The sequence below is a fragment of the Muntiacus reevesi genome, chromosome 1 (genome assembly GCF_963930625.1).
Source record: "Muntiacus reevesi chromosome 1, mMunRee1.1, whole genome shotgun sequence".
Lineage (NCBI taxonomy): Eukaryota > Metazoa > Chordata > Mammalia > Artiodactyla > Cervidae > Muntiacus > Muntiacus reevesi.
In genome coordinates this window covers 227,787,478-227,803,978 of record NC_089249.1, presented here as the reverse complement: position 1 = coordinate 227,803,978, position 16,501 = coordinate 227,787,478, and the positions used below count along the sequence as shown (strand labels likewise).

The window sequence follows — 16,501 nt, the reverse complement described above, 5'->3', positions numbered from 1 at the left end:
TAGGAAGAGAACATGAATACTTTTGCTTTGTGTCCAGCATTAAGGAAGCAAATTGTGTAATAGGGGAAAGTAAACTCAGGTGATGGGAGAAGCATTGTTACTTGTGACTCTTTTGACTACAGAATTAGTGTTCACTCACTAAAAGCAATTTTATTCTGAAAGGAATAGTGATTTTCTCCTTTCCTTGGGAAATAGCATGGTTATATAATTACTTTTTAATTAGCAAGGTATCATATACTTAATAAATGCCTTTTTCTCTCATCACTTTTTTTGTCAAAGGTAGAGGAGGTCAGTCAGCCTTGCGTTTTGCCCGTTTAAGAATGGAAAAGCGACATAACTATGTTCGAAAAGTAGCTGAGACTGCTGTGCAGCTGTTTATTTCTGGGGACAAGGTGAATGTGGCTGGTCTCGTTTTAGCTGGATCAGCTGACTTTAAAACTGAACTAAGTCAATCTGATATGTTTGATCAGGTAAGTGAGAAGTAGATGCTCCATTATGTAAGTTTCTTGGTGGGAGTAGTTGAGTTCTCTGAGTGCTGGGACATGCATATCTCTTTCTTTTACAGTGATAAATTCCATGTTAAAAACCTCTCTCTGAGTTGGCAAAATTTTGTGTGTATTATTAGTAATATTAGGAGATATTCCCCTACTATGTCTGAACTTATTTTCTTTTGAAATCAGCCATTTTGGGATGGAATCTTTCTTGGCCCTATGTTGGTCCCTGGTTTTAGTAGGTTGCCATAATTGGCTTTAAATTGAAGTTTGATTTTAAAGAAACTAGGAGCTGGTTTTATAAGTCTAATAGGATATGCAATACAGTTGACTGGGGAGGTGATCTTCATGAGACCTGTTCATGAATAAATTGGGCACCTTCCCCCATATTCTTCCTCTTGATGTTTCACTGGCTAGTTTTGCATGCCATTAAGAGGTCATGGGTCTTGGTAAGGGTGTTTTGAAGTACTAATGATGTGCTTTTTCTTTTTTTTTTTTATTTTGTTTTGTGTTAGAGGTTGCAATCAAAAGTTTTAAAATTAGTTGATATATCTTATGGTGGTGAAAATGGATTCAATCAAGCTATTGAATTATCTACTGAAGTCCTCTCCAACGTGAAGTTCATTCAAGAGAAGAAATTAATAGGTATCAGTGAAATACAATTTCTTTACTGTGAAAAGTTTTTGTATGTGTGTATGTACAAAACAAGACGCTGAGAAGGGTAAAAGAGGAAGGTTTAGCATTTTTATTAAAATCCTTCTCAATGGAATCATTATTTTAAATCATCCTTTAGTTGTCACATCTAATATTAATAATAAATGTTTGTCTTTCTTACTGTTTTTACCCTTTGGCAGTAGGAACCAAACTTCAGTCAAATTTCCCATATTATCTTTTATTTTAGAGTGATAAATAATTCAAAAGCTCAAATTAAAGATTAACAGGGCCATTGTTTGGCTGTGTTTCCAATTTGATACATGCACATTTCCAAATGATTATGTACTTGGCCCAACTAGTACCTCTTGAGACTCAATTTCTGGAGCCTCGACTAGTGGTGTGATTTTTCACTAACTTTTGGCAGTTGTTTTTAAGTTGACTTTTTTTCTTTCTCTGATTTTGAGTAAAGGTGTATGTGTACAAACTACATTCTTATTGACCTGTCCTTGACCACAGGGCGATACTTCGATGAAATAAGCCAGGACACGGGCAAGTACTGTTTCGGAGTTGAAGATACACTAAAGGCTTTAGAAATGGGAGCTGTAGAGATTCTAATAGTCTATGAAAATCTGGATATCATGAGATATGTTCTTCATTGCCAAGGCACAGAAGGTATGATAATTAGTAAATAAAGTTTCCATTTGTTACTAACCTGTGTATTCAAGAAGCCTGGGGTGGAGATTGGACAAGGTGACTGATTTCAGGAGCAATTAAAAGGCAGATGTGTACCTTGTTCCCCACTCCCAGCCTGTACCCAATTGAACTGATAAATATCTGCCTAAGATTTTTTGAGGATAAGGGCTGTATCTTAAATGTCTTTGATGTTTCCTTATGATAGGACCAGTATACCTGGTAGACATTCATTCACTGCATACTGACTAATGTGCTTATGAAAAGAAGGTTGATAGAATCAGTTCAGGAATCCTTTCATCTAACCTAATTTTCATCTCATGGAACTTAAACCTATTGGTATCTGAGAAGCAGGTTAACACATCTTTTTTCCCCCAATACTGCAGAGGAGAAAATTCTCTATCTAACTCCAGAACAAGAGAAGGATAAGTCTCATTTTACAGACAAAGAGGTATGTGATTGTTTATGTGCTTTGATGATACATGCAAGGAAACATAAATCCGTATGTTAGAGCACTGGCAGCATAGAGTAGCATCAGCCTCGGGAAACCACACCTCTACTTGTTGGCAGTGGGAGTACCTGGAGGTAGTCCACTCCTATGTGCCACGTAATTGTCTGATTCCAAGGAAGGAGGCCAGGTGATGGTTACCCTGGTTCTTTTGTTGTTGTTGTTGTTTTAAGTATAAAAAAGTTTACTTGCTCAATACAGGTCCCTTTTAATTAGTAGCATCTTCAAATTTTGAGTTGGACAACTTTGGTTTTTAAAAGGCTCCTCCAAAAAGCAGTTTTGGCTTGTCTCTTAGCTGTTGAATGAGTATTGTCTAGAGACACTTTGTAACAGCCTGACTTAAGACAATGGGAGGAACCATAAATTGAAAAACTGCCAAGTGTGTGTTAACATTTCATTACTGATGCTAGAGCCTGGGGAGGAATGTTGTTTGAAGTAATCAGAATTTCTGTGCTGTTGCATTTATGTTGCCAGAACCCATAATTTGCTTACAGTTTAACACACCATAGATCAGAGAGGAAGAGGGAGAATGGCAGGCAGGGTAGCAAGTATCCATGTCTTGATATATCCTAATCCCGCTGTTTCTATATCTCATGGCTGCCCCTGCAGACAGGACAAGAACATGAGCTGATTGAGAGCATGCCCCTTCTGGAGTGGTTTGCCAACAACTATAAAAAATTTGGAGCTACTTTGGAAATTGTCACAGATAAGTCACAAGAAGGATCCCAGTTTGTCAAAGGATTTGGTGGAATTGGAGGTGAGTAGCAAATCAGAAAACTGAATGCCAGAGTCTCAGCCACAACCTTTCCTTTGTATCCCAAAAATATCATCATGTCCAGAGAGGTGTGCTCATATATCATCTCCCCTTGCTATAATTCTGCAAGGGGATTGCTCCCCACCCTCCAGTTTTGTCAACCACAGCTATTTATTGTTTGTTCGTTTGTTCCCATAGGTATCTTGCGGTACCGAGTAGATTTCCAGGGAATGGAATACCAAGGAGGAGATGATGAATTTTTTGACCTTGATGACTACTAGGTAGTCGACATGGGTCCGGCAAAACGTGCCTCACCCTCCAGCATCCAACCCAAGGAGCATACCCGTGGTGGAATCCAAACAGATCCCTGCCTTACAATTGGAACATTTCCAGAACTTAATCCATGAGCATTGGATATTGAAAAGAAAACCGAAACAAAACCAGACCCAACCCTACACTTTGGTTTGTCATGGTGTCAGCGCAGCAGCCTACAACTAAGTTCCTAAATGCCACTTTGGACTAATTTAAAAAAGAATCCCAGTTTTTACTTTTACTTGATGGTGAAATTGGTTGCTCTTGTATTTTATGGGGAAAAAAAAGATTTTTTTAACCTTCATACATAGAAGCAAAAATACTTTAACTGCTGTAAACCTTCAAAAGTTAATAGAAATGAGATCATACTGGTTTGTTTCTTATTTTGATTGGAGAAAAATTAAATTGCTGCATTTCGCAGTGACCCATTTACATGGCATTCTCAGCTTAGACTGCATAAGAAGAAATATATGTGGTGAAATGTTGGAACCATTTCTCTCGGTCTCTGTTTAATGTTGAAAGAGTGAGCTAATAGGCAATTTCAGCTTCACTCCCTCACTACCCGTCCCCTCCAGGCCGTCAGTTTCAAGGATGCAGGTTGCATTGCAAAAACTGACACATGAAGCATTTGGGCCACTGCTGTTTCCTTCCATCTGTTCTGCAGGTGCCTTTGCACCCAGGGTTTGGGAGCCCTTAGCATCAACTGCTTTGACAAGGGTTCACATAATCTTGCATACTAGAAACCAGTTTGGGATGGATATGATGGAACTTCTATGCTATTGCTGGAATTGGGAGAAATAAAACATGCAATTTAAGTGGAAGCAAAGACATTTAAATATTTTATTTTGCTTGGGTCTGTCCTTGCAAAAGGGAGGTGGTCGTGTTTTCCTTGTGTTGGATGGCATGAGATTATGTGAATGTTTTGATTTTTTAAAAATGAACTACAAGGTTTTTCACAGGAACGACAGACGAGACATGTATGACTGTGCATGTAATTGTAAACCCCTGACCTCCTGGTGGGGTTGGAGCATCTGTTTGAAATATGGGACTTACAAGCACCTCTCATAGAAATTATGGGAGGAGGGTGGGAAGGGCAGGGGTGGGAAGGGATGGGGACACAGCTTCTGGCACCAAGGACTTAACCATGCTGGACCCAAAAGTGGGCCTGAAAACCTGAAGCTTAGGCTTCACAGCTGGGTTGTAAATCAGACTTGACCCCAGCTAACATGCAAGGTCACGGACAGGGTGCCTGAGGTGGTGACAGTGAACAAAGTGTATAGGACGTGCCCAGTGGTAGCAATTGAAAAAAGTATACCAAATGGACTTTGAAGGACCAAAGGTTTTAAAAGTCGATTGGTATCCCCCCCACACTGCTAGAGTAGTGGGGTGCATTTGGTTTTCAAATTGGGTACTTTAAACACTTTAGTGCCTGACTGCTGTTCTTCACTGACTTGACTCAGTCACTCGTAGCTTTATTGGTCTGAACCAGCTCCTTGTTCCCAGGTTGCAGACCTGCCTATCGTTCCAGTAATCCTGTTTCACTTGAATGAAGGGAGTGTGTCTTAAATGTAAAGCTTCTGGTTCTCAACACTGTACTCTGCGGTCCAAATGACTGTCTGTCGATGTATAACCTGATGTCTCAACCCCCAGTAACAAGAGTCAATTCTTTGGTATTCACCAATGCGGGAGGCTTCACCAGAAAAGGCTTTTTCTTTGGGCTCTGCTGTTTGTTTGCAGAACACCCAAGAGTGAGCAAACTTGCTCTCTTCATAGCAGTACCTTAGGGTTTTGCCATTGTAAATGGGTCTAATGTGATATATGACAAGATCAGAGAAATTGGATGTAAATTTACATTTTTGAATATGCTTGTTGTTTCACATGATACATTTAGGGTATGCAGCTCCTTTTGTAGTTTTTATTTTTACTATTTAAGTTTGGAAATGATGCCAAATTTTTGTATTTCTTTAATCAATGTGTTCTCTTCAGTGATATATATTGCATTATATATTGATGTGTGTATCAATATATACTGATATGTATTACACTTACACAATACAAACACATAAATAAGAGGGGGTGAAAACCGTAGCCTTTGCATTCTCTATAGCCTCTACAGAGAGATCCTAAACAGCAAAATCTTGGTGTTGTGATGTACAGAAATGGAGAAGAGTATTAAACCATATTTAAGAATATACTTTGTGTGCTTGAGATTCTTTAGGACTGCTTTAAGAAAGGTCTGAGCCGTGGAGACAGTGTGAGTGAGCTCTCCAAAGCATGTGCAATTTCCTCATAGTTACTCTTCAGCCATAGATTTAGTGATTTAGTTGTCTTCTGCTACATTTGCCTATGGAAGGATATATGCAAAAGGCCATGATCCCAGTGTTAACACCAGAGAAAGAGGTTCCAGTTGATGGGCCAAACTAATTTGTACCTTACTCTCTTCCCTGTGCAAGCCAAAGGGAAACCTGCCGTTTAAAACAGGTTGAAAGAGGTTTAAGTAGCAGCTCTTCAGTGGCAAACCTTTATGCCAGGCTTAATTCCAAAATTGATTCTCTTTCTACATGTGGTTGCCTTTGAGTCGACAGCATGATCTAGATGGAAAGGTGGAAACTAAGCCTCCCCTGCTCTGATCTTGCATACCTGTACCTGTGGAAGAGCAGCAACCTCATTCAAGGGCAAGTCAGAGGCTGGCTCAATGGAACAGGGCTTCTAGGATGTGTTAAAACAGAAGAGGATTCTTTGTTTCATTTGCTTTTCCCAAAAGTGGAGCTCCTATTTAGTAGTTTAGGAAACCTAGTTGAAGTACCAAGGTGGTACATGATTTTCTTTGTCCAGATTTAAGAAGTATTAACAAAACTGACCAGTAAGGGAATCTCTTCTGTCACTTTGCTTTTTCAGCATAATTTTGTCCAGTTTTTCATCTGATTTAGATGACAGCCTTGATGAAACCCAGTCACCCTACGGTAAGAGGCAGACATGCCCATGCATGGCAGAGGTAGTTTTTTCTACCCCTAGCTGCTGTTTGAAGTCAAAAGTTAGAAGGCAGCACAGTAGTGCCGGTCATGTGGGCTGTTGTGCTCGCCTGTCTGGGCCTGCAGCACCTGCCATCTTTTGTTCCCTGGCTCCAGTTCTCATGCCATGGTGCTCCCAGACAGTGTATTCAGGGCTGAATGCCAAGATGGAATGTAAGCTTCATGCCAGCTTCTCCCTTGTTGCCAATTTGAGTGTGTGCCTGCTGGGACTCCTACCTGCCAAGTCCACCCTGATGGGACTGTGCCTCCCAGGGACACAGGAACTGACCGACCAAGAGGTGTGGAAGTAATGGGCGCCAAAGTTATTGAGAATGTGGGCCAACTAACTGGCACTAGAAGTATATGTGGAAACAGTTTATCTCCAGGGGTCTCTTTTTGACAGTCAACTCCAAACATGTCTGAGAACTCTGTTTTGGGTATAGTCAAATTGCTTGGTAAGCTCACCCTGGGTCTTAGTAAAGAGCCCAGGACAAAGAATCAGCTCTTTAGACAAACATCTCTGGTTTTGTCTCTGCCATTTGTTGAATTTATGACTTCCCATAAGTCCCTTTCTATCTTGCAGTTCCGTATCAGTGTAAGGATGAGTTTGAATCTCAAAGAGCCTTTTCAACTGTAAAGCTATCAGGATATAATAGTGAGCAGGAGATCTGACATTTGATGAATAGAGACACATTTGGCCATGTGTCTGAGCAGCTGTTTCCCTACCTGTAACAGTGTCTGCTCCCTATAGACTGTGGTAAGGATTAAATGCAATGAGGCACGTGAAATACACAGTGGCACTTAGCAACTCAGCTGGGAGATGATCACACCTGTACCAACTTTGGTCCTCTACAAGTGGCCTGGGTGAATTTGCACTGGAAACCACAAGGTGGTGCTAGAGTTAAGGATACTGGTTGTGGAAGAAAGTTGCTTCCGGTGGGGAGATCTGACAAGCATTAAGATTCCTGGGACAGCTTGTTTAACTTTAAAATTGGGCTATATGGATAAGGCAAACTACCAGAGGAAGCAGGGATGAGTGAACAGGGAGGATAACCAGGGCTTTGAGTGGCCCATCTGAAAAATAACTACACCCACTAACATTTGTTGGACAGTTACCATGTACCAGGCAAAATGCCATGTCACGTGCAGTCTCTCATTTAATCCTTAGAAAAACAATGTGCCTCATTCTGTTGTATATCTGCCCATTTGGTTCCAAAGTCAGTGCAAATACAGGTCATTCTTTGCTCAAGAAGAGAGAACAGGTGTTGCTACTGCTAAGACGACCAGTCAATTCACCTCACCAACCTCTACTTTCAGAGACAACCAACAATTTGGATTGCATCTGGAAGACATTCATTTGGCAGTTATGTCCTTCCCTCAGAACATACATGTTCTGACAGCTCGGTCACAGCCACAGTTGAGAATGGATAAAAGAAGTCCCCTTGGATTCTAGAGGATCCCTGTAATTGACCCAGCATCTTCAAAGAAGAATGTATACACATAATGGAATTTCTCAGACACTAGGGCATTGGCCCCTGCTCTTAAAAAAATATGCTGTCAGAGGGCAATTAATGAAACTGGAATGTGGACAACGGGTAAAATATTGTATCAATGCTTCTGATCTCCTGAACTTGACAACTATATGTGGTTATGTAAGATTATACTTTCTCATAGGAAATATACACTGATGTAGCAAGAGGTTTAAAATAAGATGTTCATTAAGAAAATTTTTGAAATTTCAGAAATAGGGAAGAAAAACCTGAAAGCATCATTTAACTAACATTTTAAGGTCATCATGAGCATCCATTATAGAAAGAGTGTAATATAATGAATGTTTAGGTTCCAATTGATTCACAAAGTATCTAGAACACAACTTTAGTTTGACCCTTCACTCAAGTTTGCTTTTTACTCAGAATTTGGGTTTGACTCAAAGGTCAATATAGGAGACATAGGTTCAATCCCTGGGTGGGGAAGATCCCCTAGAAGAGGGTATGGCAACCCACTCCAGTACTCCGGCTTCTAGAGAATCCCATGGACAGAGGAGCCTGGCAGGCTGCAGTCCATAGGGTCGCACAGAGTCAGACATAACTGAAGCGACTAAGCAGCAGAGAATGCATTAGAAGAGTTAATTCTGCAGGGTGTACAGCTGAGGAGAAATTCCTAGCCAGAGGGGCTGGGGATGCTGAACCTAAGAACTGGGCCCAGATTGAAAGGAAGAGAGCAGAGGCAGTGCCAGGAGAGGAGCTTCTGTCAGTCAAACACTTCAGAGATGAAATCAGCTTTGGAGTTGGGTCAGTGCTGAGTGAGATGAGACAGCATGAAGAACAAGACTTCTTGGGGGACCCTTGAGTGCTGCTTCACTGAGCGACCCTGGGGATGAAGGGAAGAAGGCAACGCTGCTACCTTAAAGCCTACAACCCATTCACAAAAAGGACAAGAGTGACATCAGACTCTAGTCCTGGACACAGCCACACCCCTTCAATACTTAAGGAATCATAATTTCAGCACTTATAGGGGGCTTGGATTTTACCATCCCAAACTCCTAATTAAAGGGGTAAGAAAGTTGAAGCCCAGAGAGCAGCCTAACAACCTGTCACGCTCATGCAGCAAATGAGGAGAGCCAACATGAGCAGCTGTTACAGCTCCAAATTCAGTGCTCTTACCAAATGTGCAATCTTGTTATTCTTCATCTAAGCCCCTTTTCCTCCTTGTTAGAGATGAGAAAAGAGGATCGGAGAATAAGGGAGTGGCACAAAGCCAAAGACAGAGCTGGGAAGGGAAAGGTGGCCACCATCCAGGTGGAGTTATGAAAGTTGTTTTGAAGTCACTTCCCTGTGAGTCAGGGTTGGCTTGAGTGTATAGATTAACTTGCTTCTCCAGCCTCCAGGGTTCCACGTTAGCACCATCTAGGTTTCCCTTACAGTCAGACTTCTGGCTCTTCCACTCTGGTGAGAAACCCTGCCTGGGCTCAGCCCCTTCTGCTTGATGCTTCATCCACACCCAAAGGAAACTTAGGGGGCAAACCCATATTCAAGGAAGCCTGAGTGAGTGAAAGTCAGTGTCCAACTCTTTGCAACACCATGGACTATAGCCCATGGAATTCTCCAGGCCAGAATACTGGAGTGGGTAGCCTTTCCCTTCTCCAGGGAATCTTCCCAACCCAGGGATCAAACCCAAGTCTCCTGCATTGCAGGCAAATTCTTTACCAGCTGAGCCTGGAGACCCAGAAAAGGAAGGTGGAAACTTCAGAGAGAAGCTCTCCAAGCAGGAACGGCAAGGATCTTTTGAGGTAAACCCAAGATGTAGGAATATTTTGCTCCATGGAGGAAGGGAAGTGGGAGCCAGCCTTGAGAACAAGGAGAAATCCGGGCTTGATGCTCGAAGGCCTGCCCCAAGTTAAACATCTGTCCAGACATGAGCACATTCCCAGGCTAGCCTCCCCTGGGGACTGAGATGAACCAACCCCCTCACATAGCAATCCCCACTGGAGGGCCTGCAAAGGGGCACTCTGTTTTTAAAAGGACAGGATGTCACCTGAGGAAGAGGAGTTGCACTTCAGTCCTCAAGGCTAGAGGCCCTCCCTCACACCCTTGTCAAACTTGGATTCTAGAGACAGATGACACGGAATGGGCTCTTTCCTCCCTGGGGAATTAAGCAAAGGCCCTCAGAAACTCAGACATTGCTCAATGCCACTTCTATTCCTTACATTGTGCCTAGGTTAACTCTGGTCTCATTCTTTTCATTCAGCAAGTATTTACAAACATTTCCTATGTTCTGGGACCTGTGCAAGATGCTGGGGCACATTGGTGAGAAAGTCACTGTCCCTGCCCCTGCCCTCCAGCAGGAGACAGCAAGTATTATAATAAAAGTGAAGACTATTAGAGGATAAGAGGAGGGCACCTCCACTTCATTCGGGGGTGGCCAAACTGCCTGGTGAGCCAGGGTTGGCCTGGAGAGGTGAGAGGCGAGTTTCGAAAGGCAGATATGTTGGTCCTGACTTGACCCAAAGGCCAGGAAACTACTCAGATTTTAAAATACTTTTTAAAACCTGCTATCATTTTTGTTGTTTATTAACAGTTTTATTGAGGTATAACTTACAAACTATAAAATCAACCCACTGCATGAATAGTTCGGTGATTTTTTAAAAATGAATTCATACAGTTAAGCAAACATTACATAATCCAATGTCCACCTCTCAATAAGGTCTCTTGTGTCCCTCTGTAGTCAACCTTTGCTCACTCCCAACCCTAGGCAACCAATGATCTGCTTTCTGTCTAAATAGTTTTGCCTTTCCTAGAAATTTCATGTTACTGGAATAGTGCAATATGCAGTCTTTTACATCAGGTTTCTTTCACTTAGCTTTTTTCATTTAGATGGATTTTTTTTTTACATACATCCATGTAGATGCATGTTCGTTTCTTTTTATTGTTGAGTAGTGTGATATAATAAGCAATATACATTTGGTCTTTGTCTCCTATTCTTGGCAAAGACTTTCTCTAAAACCCTTGGAATCTCTTGAGTGATGAATGTCTTTGGTACACTAATGAGATACCCAGATAGTTTCAAGATGTGGGCTGCTTGCCAAATAAACAAAAAGAGGATTACAGGGTTGGAACATTCAGCCCTACCACGAGAGGGGAAAGGGGCTTGAGATCCAATCACCAATTTCCAATGATTTACTCAATAATGTCTACATAATGATGCTTCCATAAAAACCCCTAAATTATGCAGTTCGAGAGCTTCCAGTGTGGTGAACACACCAAGGTACTGAGAGGGATCCTTGAAATTCCATATGAATTTGAGGATGAACTTTTCCATATCTGCAAACAATGACATTGGAATTTTGATAGAAATTGCACTGAATCTCCAAATTGCTTTGGGTAGTATTATCATCTTGAACCTATCAAGTCTTCTAATCCATAAACACAAGATGTATTTCCACTTATTTAGGTCTTCTTTAATTTCTTTCAACTGTGTTTTACAGTTTTCTGTGTATAAATCTTTTACATCCTTAGTTAAGCTTGCTCCCAGGTACTTTAGTATTTTGGTTGCTACTGTAAATGGAACAGTTTTCTTAATTTCCCTTTTGGATTGTTCATTGCTGGTGTCATTCTGGTTTTGATTTTCATTTTCCTGCTGAACATCTTTTCATGTGTTTACAAGTCATTCATATATCTTTTCTGGTGAAATGTAATCTTTCATTCTTAATCTCCCACTTTACATTTTCATGAGTAGAGAGAGAGAGAGACAGTCCCTCTGTCTCTCAGATACTTTCTTCCTTCTTCTGTTCCTCTTACTCTCAAAAAATACTTCACAGGTGGAAGGAAAACACTGTGCACGAGGTTAGCAACAGACACTGGAGCCGTACCTAGGTCCCACTCTGCTGCTTCTTAGCTGCATGACTTTGAGCATGTTGTTTCACTTCTCTTTCAATTTCTTAAAGGTTTTAATAGGATGCTTTGTTAAATATACTATTTCATTTGTCACATAAAATTTTAATAACTGCAGCCTACTACAGCCAAGCATTGTGCTAAACCCTACAATGCAGTCATAAGTAAGACAGACACAACCATTGAGCTTCCAATGCCTTATCCCAGTGAATGTGAATCCCCAAATGCAATTATCACCTGAGGGAGGGCCACAGGTTGAGTGTCTGTCACAGGGTATTTTGACCTGGCTGTCAACTTTTCTGAAGACACTGGTGCTTTCATTGAGCACAGGCGATATTAGCTAGGCAAAGAAGAGGAAGAACATCTCAGGCAGTGAGAATATGTTGGCGGTGGCAAAGAGTACAGTTAAGGAGGTAGGTGGAGAGAAGTGTGGATGAATCAAAGAATGAAAGGGCAATGTGGTGGAGGAAGCGAGAAGGGAGGCCAGAACAGGCAGTCCGAGCTGAGCCTCAAGAGCCTTGCTGAGACCTTGAAGTTTTATTGAGGAATAGGAGAAGCTGCTGAGGTGTTTTAAGTAGAAGGGTAACAAATGCAGATCTGCTTCTCAAAAAGATCCTTCTGGCACAGTGCAGTTTGAGAAGAGAGCATGAGGCTGAGTCTTGAAGTACTGGGACATTTTTTTTTTAATAGGAATTTTTTTTTTTTTTTTAATTTTTGGCTATGCTGGGCCTTCATTGCTATGCTGGGGCTTTTTCCAGCTGCGGCAAGTGGGGGCACTATTCTTCGTTGTGGTGGTCAGGCTTCTCAGTGTGGTGGCTTCTCTCGTTGCAGGGCACAAGCTCTGGGCGTGAGGGTGCATGGCAGTTCCGGTGCATGGGCCTAGTTGCCCCACAGCATGTGGGATCCTTTGATGTCCCCTACATTGGCAGGCAGATTCTTAACCACTGGACCACCAGCAAAGTTCTAGTACTGGAACATTTAATATCCAAACAGAGCGTTGAACATCAAGACATGTAAGCAATGAAAGAAAAGCCTTCAAGAAGAGATAATCAGTGACTTCCCTGGTGGTTCAGGGGTTAAGAATCTGCCTTTCAAGGCAGGGACCTCAGACTTGATCCCTGGTTGGGGAACTAAGATCCCACATGCCATGGGGCATCTAAGCCCACATGCTGCAAATAAAGAGCCTACATGCTCTGGGCTATAGAGAAGCCTGGGCGCCACAACTAAGATGCACAACACAATGCAGTCAAATAAATTAAAAAAAAAAAAAAAAAAACAAGTGCTCGCTTGGGCAGCACATATACTAAAACTGGAACGATAGAGAAGATTAGCATGGCCCCTGCGCAAGAATGACACGCAAATTCATGAAGCGTTCCACATTAAAAAAAAAAACAAACACAGATGGTCACTTACAAGTCCATGCTGGTGACAATTACTAAAGGAAAATGAAGACTGAAAAAAAATCTACTGGATTCAAGAGTCAGGGGGTCCCTGGTAACAGCTAAGGAGCCCCCAAACACTGCTGCTCAGACCTTGGAGTTTGTCTAGCCTCTGTATGGCCCCACAGTCACTGCCTCAGGACTTACCCTCTGGCAGATCAGAGCAAGTCTTTCTCATTAAGATTCTTAAGATTCCCTGGCAGCTCTTCTGGCTGGCTGCACTAGCTCTATCACGGGACCAGGCCAGTTTGCCCATGTCTGCCTACGTATCTCATCTAACCCACCTCACCCATTTGGCTGCTGGGGAGCCAGAGGTTTCTACTGGGTGCCAGCAAACAGGCAGTCTCATGCCACAGTTAAGCACTACTCCGAAGTCACACACCAGTTCCTAACACAGCTCTACCACTTATCAAGATCTTGGTGAAAGATATGTAAATGGCTGAAACTGTTTTCCAATTTGTAAAACACTGTGACAATGAAGCATGTATCGAACACTCCACCTAGAGAATTAGCTATCATAGGTTCACATTCATTCATTCAACAACTGTTTATTATATAGGTAACAGCAATATAATAGACAACAAGGCAGACATCATCTATGTCAACAAGGAGTATCCAATCTAGTGGCAGACCTAGTCAAACAAAGATCTGATGCTTGATAGGAAAAGCACAGGGCACTGGCAGAGAATTGGGTGGGTGGGGGAACAAAAGTCACACCCCTAGTACTGTTGCAGGGGGTTGGGCAAGATCACTTTTCTTTGGGCAAGATCACTCATTTATAGCATAAATACAGGGTTGGTGCCATTAGTAAGATAAGGTTTGGTTCCTGTCCTAAAAGAGAATTAGGAGGTAAGCACAGGAAAATAATATAGTTAAGGAGAAGAAAAGTGCAAAGAAATCCCAGAAAACTGTCATATTGGGTGTCACATTGGCTTTTTATGCAAAAAGTCTCAGCTTATTTGGAACTCAGGTTCCAAATATCCCCACCACAGAGAGGCCTGAAAGCTAGGACCCAAGGCCATTGGAGTATCAGTCTCTCTCAAGACAGGGAACAACATAGAAACCCTACTGCTACATAGGGTTTTTCCAGGCTCAAATCCATGTCAACCCAGAAGTGAACACAAGGCTTCCCCAGAAGAGGCCTGGGGTTCCTGCAAATTCTATAGCTGGAGAGGAAGCTGCTAGAGCTCCCCAGCCTCTCAGGCCTTCCTCCTCTGCTAGACTCAGCTATAAATAGCTTGCTGGTTTCCAGCTGGGGATCTCCCAGCCCTGAAAGGAGTAAGCACCGCCTTCTCACCTTGTCCTGCCCTCAGCCTGAAGCAGAAGGGGGTGGTAGCTGGCAGCCGGAAGGAGATGCTGCTGCTGCTGCTGCTAAATTGCTTCAGACATGTCCGACTCTGTGCGACCCCACAGACGGCAGCCCACCAGGCTCCCCCATCCCTGGGATTTTCCAGGCAAGAACACTGGAGTGGGTTGCCATTTCCTCTCCAATGCATGAAAGGAAAAGTGAAAGTGAAGTCGCTCAGTCATGTCTGACTCTTAGCGACCCCACGGACTGCAGCCTACCAGGCTCCTCCGTCCATGGGATTTTCCAGGCGAGAGTACTGGAGTGGGTTGCCATTGCCTTCTCCAGAAGGCGAGGAGGGGAGGGCAAAAATGAGCACCACAGAGAAGCTGGCCACTGGACTACATTACCCACAATCCTAGATCATAGCTGGAAAGAAGAGGCTGCTCTGGGCCTGCAGCCTTAGGTGGGAACAAGGCCAGAGGCAACCTAGTGCCTGCGTGTGCAGCCCAGGCCCAGTTTTTTCCAAAAATCTAACCCAGAAACCTTCAGTCATGGACCTTAGAGATCATCTCCTCGCCATATACTCAACTCACAGGCACTCAGCTGATCTGAGGCCAGGGAGACGGACAAAATTCCGTTTATTTTCACCTTATTCACAGTGTGTGTCTATAACCATAGACTCGAAGTCTATGAGTGATTTTATTCTGGATCAAGTCCAGAGGCTTCTTAGTGCTAAAAAAGCCCCCTCCCCAGCATTTACTCGACTCATTACTCCCAAGCTCTCAGCTTTTCTCTCCCTGCCTCACCTGAGGAGGAGCAAATGCTCACAGGCTGGTCCATGTTGCATTGCATTTCTGGAAGCGCTCAGGGGTGGGTGCTCAGGAACTGCTGTCTCTGCTGAGATCTAGTCCTTCTCGGACCTTTGCTCATCTCCCAGCAGGCAGATCAGGGTAATCACGTGGCTGAGGCACGTTTAAGTCCCTGGAGGCGCTGTAGGAGAGCCTGGAGGGGTTGCTGTTTCCTGCAGTGGATAAACCAAAGGTGTCAGGCTGAGGAAAGGAGGCCATTCTGGGTGGTAGAAGCACCCAGTGGGCACTACTCCAGACCTCAGTGCCACAGCAGGTGTACACCTGCCCCAGCTCTGGCTCCCCCCACTCCAACCTTACAAGTTTCCACAAAGAGCCAAACTATTCATGTCGGATTCTGGGGCTCATGAAGGTCCAGATTGACAGGGAGCATAGCGGTGAAGATATTTGGGACTAGACGTGAAGTCGCGGACCCCTGTCCAAAGTGGAAAGATACTAAGGCTAGCCTGAACAACAGGGTCTTTCCCTCCTTCCCCTCGCTCAGATGTGATAACAACTCTCACATCCTGAGCCCGGCACCAGGAATGTAAAGATGGAGTCACAGTCTCAATAAATAAATGATGTGTTAGGTGCACAAGAAGCCTATGGGTGGGGGGTTGAAAGGACTTCCAGACGGCCAGAGGTCTGAAACAAGTAAGGGTGACGCACAGTTCCACCAGAATGGTGTAGAAAGGATATTCCAGGCAGAAGGGACAGGTTGATAATGGCAGAAAGGAGCGAGAAACGGAAAGCAGAGAAATACCGAAGACCGACTAGCAAAATGCGCGCGCGCAGCAAGCGAGGCCAGGCCCTCACACCACGCTAAGGTGTGGGCTTTAGGCCTCGGGTCAGCAGCCGCCGGAGAAACTCCAGCAAAGTCGGCGGCGCTCAGAGAATCAGGGGGTAAAGTGGGACAAAATACGAAACCGGTGGGGAGAGTGGCAACCTCAGACCCTCTGGGGACGCCCGAGTCGGCCTATCCCGCGTTTACCTCAGCCCGGCCAGGCCACGCGTTCCCGGCCCCGCCGCCGCCGCCGCCCACTCCTTGGCAGAGTCCCCTGGCCTCGGGCTCCCGGGCGCGGGCGGACCGGGAGGGCCGAGCTCCCGCCCACAGCCGCC

The 16,501-nt window shown here is 43.7% G+C and overlaps 1 protein-coding gene, 1 long non-coding RNA gene and 1 other non-coding gene across 5 annotated transcripts in view; 2 read left to right on the top strand and 1 right to left on the bottom strand.

Annotated features, from left to right (window-relative positions):
- ETF1 (eukaryotic translation termination factor 1) overlaps positions 1–4,346 on the top strand; it is a 24,761-nt gene extending 20,415 nt beyond the window's left edge. For both annotated transcript variants that reach the window (XM_065918653.1, XM_065918654.1), the window contains 6 exons: positions 280–470; positions 1,007–1,136; positions 1,662–1,817; positions 2,222–2,286; positions 2,953–3,100; positions 3,296–4,346. In XM_065918653.1, the coding sequence (XP_065774725.1) occupies positions 280–470; positions 1,007–1,136; positions 1,662–1,817; positions 2,222–2,286; positions 2,953–3,100; positions 3,296–3,378 (773 nt within the window). In that variant the 3' untranslated portion in view covers positions 3,379–4,346. The remainder of the gene's footprint in view (positions 1–279; positions 471–1,006; positions 1,137–1,661; positions 1,818–2,221; positions 2,287–2,952; positions 3,101–3,295) is intronic.
- LOC136156163 (uncharacterized) overlaps positions 1–16,501 on the bottom strand; it is a 27,206-nt gene extending 10,705 nt beyond the window's left edge. The window contains exons 1-3 of one of the 2 annotated variants that reach the window (XR_010660908.1): positions 16,374–16,501; positions 15,344–15,558; positions 2,286–2,946 (exon numbers count right to left, since the gene is read on the bottom strand). This is a non-coding gene — a long non-coding RNA (uncharacterized lncRNA). Of the gene's footprint in view, positions 1–2,285; positions 2,947–15,343; positions 15,559–16,373 lie in introns of those variants that run through there. The other variant, XR_010660909.1, reaches the window with a different exon arrangement.
- Positions 13,090–13,194, top strand: LOC136156733 (U6 spliceosomal RNA). The gene has a single exon (XR_010661217.1). It is a non-coding gene; the product is annotated as a U6 spliceosomal RNA (small nuclear RNA).